A 13936-nucleotide genomic window follows, 5' to 3' on the forward strand; every position below is an offset into this window, starting at 1 on the left:
AGGACAGAAACGATTACAGAAAATATGCGAGGTATTCAACATCACAAATCAAATATTGGAGCCTGCACCACGATTCATTCGATCAAAAGATATTCATATTCGTCGTTTTAGCAAACTAATGGGTTTTTCAATAAAGTCGATATGTTTTTAAAATGTTATGGAAACCCCGTTTAATGTCATATACGTAACATTTACTGCTATGTTTACTCTTTGTTAGTAAGATACACGCTTCAACAATGATTGGTAATTATCAAAAAATTGATAGTAAAATAAATGTTGTTTTGTATATATTGTAATACTCAACGTGCATTTCGTGAAAATTATGGTTCACATAATCGACTTAATAAATAATAAATAAATAGATAGATAGATAGATAGATAGATAGATAGATAGATAGATAGATAGATAGATAGATAGATAGATAGATAGATAGATAGATAGGTAAGTAAATAAATAAAACTAGCTGGTTATTGTTGCTCGCTTAATTCATATAGCTATTCATATTTATTTTGTGTGTGACCCTTCACGAGCCACACCAGGAACTTCCCAATTTCCGATTACAGCGCCATCTATCGCGAATAAAAAAAATGTTTGAAACTAGTGTTTTGAAAAGGTCTCATAGCCAGCTTTCACAGTGCATGATAAAAAATTAGGTGTGCCATTAAGAAAATCATGTTGATCTTGACGTGACTTTGACCGGTCCTTTGAAGGTCAAACGGATACGATAGTTCAATAGAATTTTTGAAACCCTAAAACTTTTCTCTAAACCGTTTTTCTCACAAATGTTCCATTTTGGAAATATTTGACTGTTTCAGTAGAGTACTAAAAAAAACTACTGGACCGAATTAAAACAAAATCTAATCAGCTCTAAGTTAGATTGATACACATCGATTGCATCATCGATCATTTTGATTTCGCTATTAGTGTTTTAGAAAACGTTAACGAAAAATTTGTTTACATACGTACATACATACGCGCACACACACACGCGCGCGCACGAACAATTTGTTAAAAATAGACTAAAATGACTCCAATGATCTTGAAACATGGAGATCTGTTAAAAAATCGATTTTTCATTTTTCCCTATAAATCGGGAAGTTAATAATAAATAATATACTTGCTATTCATCGAATCGTTGCAAAATTCGAGTAGAATTTCTCTCCACGATACTAAACAAAGAACATTGTATCGTAATCGTAGCCATTGGGAGTTCGTTGATTGGACTATAGAGCAATTCAAAATTGATTCTAATTTTGAAACTCGCGAACACTGGATGAATTAAAAATAAATATTGAAAACTGCATTCGTGAAATTAGATATATCGAACAAAGTAATTGGAAATCTGGTTCATCGAATTCATTCTTGTAAACAATGCCGAGATGAACATTCAAGTGATATAAAATTCCACACATAATTCTCATGCGTCATATTTTAAAATATAACGGAGAACGTGTTCTATCTTAAATGGTTATTTAACATCACATCGTTCTTATTCAGGAACCCTTTGTACTCTTCTGTAATTCTAAAAAAGACCAAGTAGAGAATCGAGAGAAAATTGCCATAACAATTTATTATTGTTAAATTATTTGAATTAAATCAAATAATTTCGAAATTCCTTATCTTACTATTTAAACTGTGTTTTTCGGCTATTTCATGCATAACATTTGGGATCTCTAACTGTTTTAATGAAATGATTTGATTATTGAATTGTTCGTCGCTTCGTATCACCGAATTCCATTCTAGCTGTATCATGATACCAGCTAATTCTCTGCAGTTCTCTGAATAATCTTCGTGGCGATTAATCAAGAATCGGATAAATAGCATACGTCCGATTTCAATTTTGCTGAAGTTTGCTCTCAGATTTAATTGAGAGTGGAATGAGGAAAACATACGAAACATTTAGTTGGCGTCGTATTTCACATATTAAATTGTCGGCGGAATTACGCTTTCGTGATGAATATACAGGGTGTCCTAGCCTAACTGTTAGAAAGCTATATCTCCAAAACTATCGGCCGTATGCAAAATTTCAAATATGGAAATTGTATGGTAACGGTATTTAACGAGATATGATGACCAAGTTTCGTTTCTCAAATGAAACTATATATTTTTTTTTAGACACATTCTCTTTCTACGTAACACCGGCTCATAGTTTGTTATACATACATATTGTTATGGAAGTACGAAGACTCCTTATGGCCTCTGTCGAATGGCGTCAGTAGTTGCCATGTTTAGAAGGAACAGTTACAGCTGCATCTGTGAAACTATCAGAGTCCAACTGTCAGCCGAACTGTCAAAACTCCAAATTGTCCGGAAACTACAATTAATTACATTGTAGTACTGTGTTGTTATTGCGATTGAGTTATGGTTTATAATAAACGGACACGCGGTGCGAAAGTCGCGACCGACGTTTCCAACAATATCTTAGTATACAGGGTATTTCACCTAACTTGACCATCTTAAATATATCGCTTATTTTGTATGATAGAAAAAATGTCATGTGGTGAAAATATTCTGTTCGAAGGTGCCAATATAGTAATGGGCCAAATTTGTTTCGAGATTTCAAGGTCATCGTATTTTTTTTTTAAATGAGACTGCAATGAGACTACAACAGTTTTATAGCTTATAAAAAAACGAATCCAACGAATTTTGATATGTTGTAAAAGGAGGAAAACGTTACCTTCAGTTATCTGAAAGGCATACTATGTTTGAATTTCGAAGCTTTCAAAACTTGCCTTTTCTTTAGAAAGAAATATTTTAAATTGAAGTTGAAAAATTGGACTTCGGCCACAATAAGCCGCTTTCTATACCACTATGCGTCGTGGTGGACATTGGACTTCAAGTTGGAAACACGAAATTATAGGTAGAGATGAACCGATGTCGAAGCTAAATGAGATGTACAGCCAGCACCGGCAAAACGAACCCGCATTTTTCGTTTTTGCAACGTAGCCAAACGAACAATTCGTATCGACTGACATCGCGAATTCGATAAAATAATCCGATCCAAGGGAAATGCGGGTTGAGCAGTTACGTTAAAAGGATTGGTTGGAAAAATGGAAAGATACTCGAAACATCCCCCTGCGATACAACGATTACAACTGATATGCACGGACGCGAGAAATAAAGTGCTAAACTAACGTGTTCGCGATAAGAATGAAACGGTTAAATCCTAATTTAATGTCTGATTATTCGAAACGATTATTTCGTTCCACGGAGTCCATCGGGCTTAATTGAAACAAACTCACGTTCGACGCGGTAGAATAGCTAATTTGGACATCAATTCAGTGGTATTCCACCCCGATCGATAAATACATAACATTCAATCGTTTAGTTTCGTTTTTTCCACCGTTCTCTCGAGCTGCTTTGCACTGAGAAGAAGCTAATTCTTGTAATCGAGTTGATTATTACATTCATTTACATTTACGTTGGGTAAGTGTTATTGGATTCGACAAAAAAGTTCTCTCTTTGTTACAAATTGAAATCAAATATCAGAAAACAAGGACTGGGATCACCCATAATGTTGAAACATTTAACTTGAAAAGCTATTGCACGATGTAGGAAGGATTTTGGATAGTAACTCTTAATTATTTCAGAGCTTTTAAAAGTTTATAACGATAAAGAAACTGGATCCGTATAAAATGACCTGGGTGAGTCTGTACAAAAAGCTGTTGTCTAACAAATGGTATACGAATAAATATAGCGAAAAATTAAATAAAGCATTAACGAATCTTGCAGAACTGTCTGCAAGACTTTAGTATACTTGGTGATTTCTCTTAAGTAGTAATCGCGTTTTACTATACTTCAAAAACGTTCTCTATACTCAAACGAATCTTAATACAGTGTAATACTCTAGTATTATATTCATACTCATGTTTATTCATGGGTAATTTATTGACCGTCAATTTCATTATGATGATCGAGCAGCGCGCAGTGCGTAGCACGTGCAAAAGTATCGATCAGGAGAGGAACATTTACATATTTCTTTGTCGCTTTCAAGGATTACGTTTTAACTTAACGCGTGTACAGCTGCCAACGGAAACCTGGCTGACTGACACATTACAATTGTAATGTCAATGGTATGTAATATTAATGGCTGGTTTAATAATCTTGAATATTTAATGTCCACTTTTATATAATTTATTGTACCTTGAAATACACCATCACTGCAAATTCTAAACAAAACTGAACATATAAATATACATGTATGTATATAATGTATTACATATATGTATTATATACTAATAATAATAATGTATGTATACATATTTGTTTATTTATTTATTTATGTATCCCACAACACATTATATTTATATTATATACATGACGTACCTGTCGTATTTTCATTGAAATTCTATGCTAGAAAATCCAATTTCAAAGGTAACACTTTATTGGATACTCTATCATGTGATAGTCCTGATCGTATCACTCGAGAACGGAGAGTCACCGCATAAAAACTTCGGTATCGTGAAAAACTACTACTCATCGTGACGGAAATAGGCAATTCCTGCATTCAACTTTCCATTGAGAATCATATTAGAGATGAAAGCGCGAAATTCAAAACAAAGGTGAACAAAACTAAACAAAAGTGAATAAAATTAGAAAAGAGAACAAAAATGAACATGTGTGTACCCAGATAGCACCGGACGTCCCATGGACGTCCATTTTATGTCCAGTGTACGTCCAAACGTCCGACGTCCGTTGTCGGACGTTCTTAGGACGTCCATGGGACGTAAATTTTGTACGTCCCAGGGACGTCCAGCCGGAACGTCCTGCGAACGTCCATGGGACTTAAATTCTGTACGTCCCAGGGACGTCCGCCCGGAATGTCCTACGAACGTCCATGGGACCTAAATGTCGTTTACATGACAGAGGGATGTCCGCTCTGAACTTTCTAGATTTAGGGAAAAATACTTTTTTTTAAACAAAATAAATATTATTTGTTAATATTATTTATAATATAATATTTATTCAATATGTAGAACAGAATATCTTTTTTCGAATATAAAATACACTATTTACAATTGTAAATTAATTAATTAATTAATATTAATTTACTTAATTAATTAATTAATTAATTAATATAATTTAATATTAATATAATTAATTAATTAATTAATATTATTATCCCAGATAGCATCGGACGTCCCATGGACGTACAGAGAACGTACAGAAAACGTTTTGGAAATGTCCAGCACCGGACGTCCCATAGGCGTACAGAAAACGTTCTGGGAATGTCCAGCACCGGACGTTCCATGGACGTACATAAGACGTTCCTGTTCCTGTGCTATCTGGGTATACAATCATTATTTAATATTCGCAACAGAATATATGTTTGAACATGTAAAACAAAATATTTATTCAATATTAGGAATACAATATTTTTTGTACATATGAGATGTAATATGTATGTAATATTTGGAAGTATTCAGAATTACCTAGTAAATTAATTCTTCTAACTTTTCAAAAAAAAGTTCAAGTCATTTAGACCAATTTCAAAAGAAGGAATTGTATTTTAAAAAGTCGGTTTAGCAGAGGCGTTTATGGGTAAGTGAGGAAACAGGTTGTTGTTGTAGTCCGAAAATCGTGAGTTCGAATCCCGTCGAAGGTGTAAATAAAAATTGAAAGATTTGTTCGTCGTTTTTCATGGAATCCAGTTACAAGAAATAAATACAGTTAACTAAAATCTACCAACAAATATATATACCAAGAAAATATATAAAATTAAAATTTAATTTTTTTTTAAATCTCAATTTTACAGAGAACGTTCTGGGAATGTCCACATCGGACGTTCCAGGGACGTGCATAGAATGTCCACGCCGGTCGTTCCAGGGACGTTCACAGGACGTTCACAGAACGTTCACAGGACGTTCAGGGGACGTTTGGACGTACATAAGACGTCCCTGTGCTATCTGGATATACATCATAATGCATTTGTCGGATTTTCAATAAGAAATTCTATGCTAGAAAATCAAATGCCAAAAGTGACACATTTTATAGTACACTCTAGCATATGACTGGTTCTGATTCTATCATTCGAAAACGGAGAGTTACCGCATAGAAATTTTGGTATCATGAAAAATTATTCCTGAAAAAGATAATTCCTGTATATAAAAAATTCCGTCGAGAACCATGGTAGAGATAAAAGTGCGAAATTCTGAACAAAACTGTGCAGAGTTAAACAAGACTGAACATATAAATATACAGTGGCTGCCAATTTTATCATATTGTTCAGTTAACACTTAACCGACTGATCGGGGAGATCTCCTACTTTGACCTTAGCAACGTATTACCTTAGCACACGTTTCTCGTTTTTTTTATAGACATATTTAATGTTCTGAATTTTCAGACTTCATTACCTATACTTTCTGAACAACCTACAAAAAAATAATTATTATATATATACTTTTAATGTTATGTTTTGCATAAACAATATACGAAATTGTTAAACTAAATTGTTACCGTAAGATATAATTGACCACTTAAATAATTTTCAGACTTCTTTGATTTCAAATAGTGAAAATCAGTCCGCGTTACTTGCGAAAAATGCGCGGTGGACAGCGTAGTTTGGCTTGCCAGAACGCGGTGGACAGCGTACAGTTTGCGGTGGCGCGGGTGGTCGGTTAAAATAACAAGGAAACATCGATGAGTATTACACTCCGACTTTGATGGAATTTAGTACACTTGTTTGTACAACCTTCCAATGAACTAAACCATCTTCAGTTCGTGCCACTTTTGTGATTCAAGGGAGAAACTACCCCTTTTGTCTAAACCGCCCCTTTTACTTTTGTACTTACAACTCGGAAATGATAAGAGATATCAAAAAAATGTTCAAACAAACATTGCACTGTATTGTAGAGGTCTATAAACCAGTATCAACAAATTTTAAAAAAATGTTTTTTTTTCCAAAATTACGCTCTTTCCCCCGAAATTTTTGATTTATTTCTGGATCAGTTAAAGCATTTTTTTTATTTTGAATCCAAAGATGTGTATGAGTTTATGATTATCATACTGACAAGCGATATATTATTGTAAAATTGTCGCTTTAGTAGACGATATTTCGAATTCTTTAGGAATTTTTAAGATTGAAAATCTTTTTACTTTCGAACAACCGAAATTCATGTCCCGTTATATGATGAAAAATGCTGTGAGACGATGAAATGTGTGGGTAGTAACAGAATAAATATGTCCCGTTACATAACTTGAAAAGTGGAGAGGTAATGCATGAATTACACAAATTCTTGGAAGGTCTCACAAACAAGTGTACTAAGTTTCATCAAAATCAGGGTGTAACACTCACCGATGTGTTTTTGTAAGTGTTAAGGTGTTTTTGCCAAAAAACGGTTAATCCACAAGTGCAGTATACGTAAAGTATACGTAAAAAAATTGTATTACCATATAATTTAAACAGGAAAAAAGTTTTCAGTCACGGAATTAAAGTATAATAAACAAAAAATGTAACAAACGTTTGGACATAAATCTTTTATATATCAATTAAGTATGTTTAATACTGAATGCTGTAACCTTTTGATACAATCATAATCATCCAACATCGGAGTATTGAATCAATGAGTTTGTTAACATACACCATACTTACCTTTTCCAATCCATCGGGTGAAGATTGTATTAAATCGGCCTCATTTCTATGTTTGCCAATGCATGTCGCGAAAATGGATCGTCACTGCATGGAAACTACAGTATCGGGAACAACTACTGGTCATAGTGACGAAAACATAATTCCTGTTTACAAAAAGTTTCATCGAAAATCATATCAGACATAAAAGCGCGATGCCCGCGATACGCAACCTTCCGTCGTCTAACGTCAACTTTCGCGCAATATCCGAAAGTTTCGGGGAAGTTTGAAAGTTCGTAAGTTTCGAAAAGCGGATAGTATCGAATTAAAACTATCGTTACCTCTTGTTCGGTTGTTCCAGGCAACCTGATGGTGATCTTTGTGGTGAGCTTCTCCCGACGACTGCGCAGTATTACGAACTTCTTCCTGGCCAATTTGGCGGTGGCCGATTTCTGCGTCGGCATCTTCTGCGTGTACCAAACCCTGACGAATTATTTAACCAACAGCTGGCAGCTCGGCGATTTCTTTTGCAAGGTTTATATGTTCGTTCACGCGCTTTCCTATACCGCCAGCGTATTGATCCTGGTGGTGGTCTGCGTCGAACGATACTTGGCCATCGTTCATCCGATCAAATGCAGATCGGTGCTGACGAGAAGTCGCCTGAGACTCGTCGTAGGTCTCGTATGGTTGATTGCCGCGATTTACGCATCCCCGAGGTTCCTCTACGTCGAGACCATGAGAAATCATTTAATCACGGGCGACGTAGACATTATATGTCTAGCAAACATCAAGAAACACAACAAGAACGTTCTAGACGCCGTGAACCTGGTCTTCCTTTACATCGTTCCTCTCGTTTTGATGTCTTGTCTCTACTCGAGGATCGCCATTGGATTATGGAGAAGTGGGGCCACTCTCAGAGGACCTGGTCTGACGACTGGGACCGGTAGCGTTAGAGTCCGTCAGGTCCCTAATTCCAGCAGGAACATCCTTCGTGCCAGACGTGGCGTCATAAGGTATTTACGTCACGTATGGCTGAAATATCACCCTTTAGAATATGTACACATGCAATTTGTATTCCATCATTTCGATATATTCAGACCTGTCCTAATGCCACCTACTGAAAATTGACACGAACTTCAGAACAGCCTAATATTATATCTTCAAAATTGCAGGATGAATTGAATATTTAATTTTTGAATATAATTAGTTGATGCTTTAGGAATTGTTACCAGATATTGCAGTAAAAGCGTTAAGGATAATTCAGTAATTTAAAAAGAAAGTTGCACAATTGCAGACAAAATGAAGTGGATAGATAGTGCGAATAGTTATCAACGATGTTCAGTCGAAGTAGTCCTACTGTTATTTTATTTATTACTATATTATATTATTATATTATATATTATTATGGTACATAGATTACTTACTTAGTGAATAATTAAAATTAATATTTACATTTTGGTTTAAATAAATAACGCTTAATGAAAATGTCCACCATTTTTAGGAAGACAAAAATAAGTGTACACACGGTTAAGATATTGCAAGGTAGAAAGTGTGAACAAAATATCTAGTCTGGTTTACATGCAGTGGTTACAAACGCACATTGCAATTGCTGCTTAGGCTTTGTACAAGACATCGCTTGTACATTATTCGCGAAACAGTGCAAAATTTCAGGAAGAAGAAATTTCATTTTAAATTCTGATAAGTTAATTATTATTAACTGCCTCGATAAATTAACGACGATAAAATTCAACGAACACATTGCGAAATATACTACAGAATAAAATTATTCATAAAAATCTTCATTGTATCGAGACAATTTTTTTTATTTTGTAGGTATTTATCTGTACTTTAAGAAAAAATTAATGCAAAATGGATGCGAGTCGATGCCGCACCTCCAGGTCCTGGTAACCCCCAAGCATTTTTTTTTCTTTAACTTTTGATTGTTTGATGGGCTACCTGGGTTGTCTTTTTTCAGAGATTATATACAAACTTTCGCAAAGTGCACATTTTAACAAGCAATTTAAAAGAAAAGAAGTTTATAGGAGTTTTTGACCGAGTTATGCCATCTTAAAGTTAATCGCGCGCTTTCGGATGATACAATGTTAAGTTATGGTGTTAACAATAGAAAAAAGGACAAACTTTACTTGATTAAATCAATAAAAAAAATTATTAAAAGTAGACAAAACAACCGGTTTGACATAATTAAATAAAATAACTTGCTATTAACTTGTTTATCTTTCCTCTATTGTGCATTAAAAGAAGAGTTTTAGTAATCGTCTAGCTTTTCCGAGAAAGCGACGCTTTGAAATATGAATGGTGTTTACGCGAGAAGTTTCAAAGCAGTGTTCTTATGTACATATCCAAGAAGATCCAAAATATCGGTCGGAGCGATGCATGTATATATGAAAAATATATAAGAAAATTAAAACCATAAGTAAAAATATTCGCAAATAAGTGGGTGATAAAATTCGGAAAAGCAAAAACCGTCGATGACCTTCCAGAAAGAAGGATGATATAGAAAAATACGGTTAGAGAGGCAAACGGATTGTGAACATATCTTTGAAAAATCCTGACTTGGCATTTTGTAAAGACCAAGAAAGACTAAAGAAAATGGGCTTGAGTATGTCTTATGAGAGTACCTGTTTAAATGCTCGCAATGTAAAATTCAGGAATATAATAAACAAAACTATTACTTTCTACTAAACACATTGAGAAAAGGACTGCATAGGCACACGACAATGTTGATCGTGATTGGAGTGATTGGAATTCAGTAATGTGATCTTTTCTGATGACACCTTCTTTGTCCTTTGGATAGGAACTTCTCCAAATCGTTTTAGGTCCACACTTACCATAGAAATCGTCCAATGGAATTTTCAAGACATGGTTTCGGATGTTTATCAATACTTACTGATACCTTGAACGGTGTTAAAATGAATAAAATTGATCAAAGACGTTAGCTAACATCAGCACAAAAATGATTTCGATTGAAGCACCAAAAGTGGATATTACAAAAAGATAATAATCTTAATAAAATGTCGGTTAAAAAACGGTATCTAATAGACTATTCGTTCCAATCGTGCAATGCTAATCTAATCGAAAATGTGTGAAAATAATCAAGCTATGACTTTGAAAGAAGACAATCTGGAGTTTGAAACAGCTTTTTCGACAAATTCGAGTAATATGACGATTCGAGTAACATCTTGCAGTTATTTCATTTTATTATATTAAGTAAATTACGGCGTATACGTTTTTATTAGACAGACTGTATATAACAATAGTACTAATTTGATGAAACTTTATTGATAACTATTCTCACTCCTTGTCCACTCAAATTAGTCCGCAACTTTACATGAACCAAATTGACCAATTTGGTAGTTCAAGTGTTAGACATCTTCAATTTTGCTCCTTGTCTCGATGTATCACTTTTAGACCATTTGAATCCCATCACTGTTCGTATAGAAAGGTGCCGACCCTCTAAGAAGAGAACAAATTGTTTCCAGAATGTTGATTGCCGTGGTGGCGATGTTCGCCGTCTGCAACTTACCGCAACAAGTACGAATCGCCTGGCGACGCTGGGGCTCGAATTACGATCGGACGTCGGACTTCAGCACTCTCCTCACTCTATCGACGTTCTTGATCTCTTACACGAATTCGTGCCTGAATCCCTTGCTATACGCATTTCTCTCCCGTAACTTTCAGAAGGGAATGAGAGAACTTCTAGCCTGCAAAGGTTCCAGGGGTCGTGGCGTCAGTTTGGCGATGGGCTGCACCGGAGGAGACACAGGGACGCGTCACGAGCATGGTTTCAACGCTAATCATCCCCACAGTTCGTTGGTCCGATCCAGCTCGGCTCAAGACAGTCCTCGCACTGCTCGACCCATCGCCAGACCTGACCAGTTCACTCGCGTGAACGTTACCTGATCTGATCCATTCGACATATCGACGAAAGTTCCGCGTCATTTCGTACGCACCGCATCCACCGATAGACTTTTCTTAAAAAGACGACTGGCGGCAGAATCAGTTTAGAAACCGAGAGTTCGACGTGCTTGGAACGTTCAACTAACCGTACGAAGGTGACGAAGAAAAGTTATCAGTCCGTATTCCACGGAGCACGAAACGAAAATGTTCCTGCTTATAATTCCCGTCGACTCCTAAACAGAGTTGGGTTCATGTTATTCCGAATAAAGTATAACGAATGAGTAGCAAAAAACGGTTTTACTGGACGAGAAACGATTCGTTGTTCGCGAATCAATCAGTAGCGTTATTCGATCAAGAATTCATTCGTTATTCGGAAGGTCTCGGCGACGAGTAAAGGTGACGAATGGAACGCCTCTGTCGAGCAGTGTTCAAATATAAACAATATACGTTGTTGTGTAGATTTATTCTGAAATTTATTTCAGTTAAAAATTATTTATTATTTTCCAATAACTTCCTTTTATTTGAACATTATTCCAAGAAAAATTTATTCGAAAGTTTGCTCGAAATCTTATTCGAATGACGCCGAAGTCTACTCATAAGCCAGGGTTCTGGCTTGTTGAACTAATGACACAAGAAATTAAAATTTGCCATGATAGGTTGGTAATTTATAAACTACAAATATACAGTATTACAGAAAGGAACAAGATACTCATGGTCTGTATGAGTGTAATTTAAAAATCTCAAGATTATAAAACATTAATATAAATGATTAATTTCAAAATAAATAAATCAATGTATGATTTATACGAATCAAAACCTTACCCTAAAGCCCTTTTCCCAACAAAGCGACTCTTTTTCAAATTTCAAATCGGTTACAAAAAAAAAACATCAAAAGAAGAATATATAATTCTACTTGTTAGAACAAGTTAAAGATAAAAATCAAAGAAAACAAATTAAAGATAGAAACGAAAATAAAAGATAAAAATCGAAAATACAAATGTTAGGTGGGAGGAGGGCCTAACTCTATAAGATTTATCATGCACAGGGGGGAATTTATATTCCCAAGTACAAAAGAACACTTGTATGGTTTAAGATACATGTTTGGAGGTTTACACTTTTGGAATTTTCAATAAGAACAGTGGTTAGCAAGGATGATCACCAGGAAACTATAATATTATTACAATATTGAGAAAATACATCAGGTAAAACTAGCAAGTGGTCTTTGGATAAGATACTCTGACATTTCGCCGACGTTCCGAGTAACTTCTTCAGGAGTCAGCTGACGCACTGTTCGTCGGAAGAGATTCGAAGAACTTCTATCGGTGAGCAGTGAACCATGTTATCAGCTCGGTGATTAGTAGCCAATGAACTGTGACATCAGCACGGGTACCTTAAAATGACCCACGATGCACGATGCACAATGCACGCTAATGTCAGTGTGCCTTTTGACCCTTGAAAATGCTAGCTACAGTGCTGGCGAAACTAAAGAGGATCTTATCTGAAGGATACGATTTACGTGCGGAAGTCTCGGTTAGTATCAACCATGAAGAACGATGCCATAGAAATCTCAAATATCTTTACATTACAACTACGTTATGTTAAGGATAGAATCTGACGTTTGTATTGTTGACAAAATAAATCAACCCATTTGCGGTGAAATAAACAGTAAATTTGATCTCCCGATGAAACAAGAATATTCGTTTCTTTTTGTTTCACGTTGAATAAATTACATTCTGCTACTTTTTTGTATGTACTTTCTCACAATTGTAACATCGTTGTCAATTACTTCCTGATTTTTCATTCAATTTATTTCCTCTTATACCTTCTACCTTCTATTTTACGTTTCTAATATCAAGTATTAACGAAAATAATAAAATTCCGAATCTGTACATCGCAAATTTGTATCGTTAGGGCGAAAATAAAACTTACAAAATATGTTTTGTAATATCAATGTTGTAAATATGTAGTGCATAAAATAAAAAAATTTTCATAATGTTTTCATAACCAGGAAGAGAATTTAAAGTGACGTGAATGTGTTAAGTGGACATAATGCTAAGCATTGGATTGGATGGACATTTTCTAGGCGGTCACTCGAGCTAGCCATCATGTTGCAAAGATTTAACACTGACAACGAAACAATTACGACGATTGCACAACGATTTGCTGTAATTGTATATATATATTACGTGAAAATAAATATACGTAAAGGATATATTTCCTTGACATTTTCTTGCTGAGACGCAGTTTTACACAGAGCCAAGAATTAAAAAATGTTTGGAAGAGTTGCATCCCGCGTCTCACCCTTTAAGAGGCTTCATTTTGTCAAATTCTTTTGGACGAATTTTTCTTTTAGAAACTTTGCGTTCTAGACATTTTTCAAGTAACACAAAAGTATGACCGAATTCTTTCTAGTAATTTCTAGTTAGGTAATTTGAAGCTTAACATCGTAG

At 35.1% G+C, this 13936-nt stretch overlaps 1 protein-coding gene across 2 annotated transcripts in view; it reads left to right on the top strand.

Moving 5' to 3' along the window:
• The window catches only part of LOC128877899 (trissin receptor-like), a 46884-nt gene extending 33181 nt beyond the window's left edge, over positions 1–13703 (top strand). For both annotated transcript variants that reach the window (XM_054125538.1, XM_054125539.1), the window contains 2 exons: positions 7930–8581; positions 11069–13703. In XM_054125538.1, the coding sequence (XP_053981513.1) occupies positions 7930–8581; positions 11069–11489 (1073 nt within the window). In that variant the 3' untranslated portion in view covers positions 11490–13703. The remainder of the gene's footprint in view (positions 1–7929; positions 8582–11068) is intronic.
• The last annotated feature ends 233 nt before the right edge of the window (positions 13704–13936 follow it).

Source organism: Hylaeus volcanicus, chromosome 6 (genome assembly GCF_026283585.1).
Source record: "Hylaeus volcanicus isolate JK05 chromosome 6, UHH_iyHylVolc1.0_haploid, whole genome shotgun sequence".
Taxonomy (NCBI): Eukaryota; Metazoa; Arthropoda; class Insecta; order Hymenoptera; family Colletidae; genus Hylaeus; species Hylaeus volcanicus.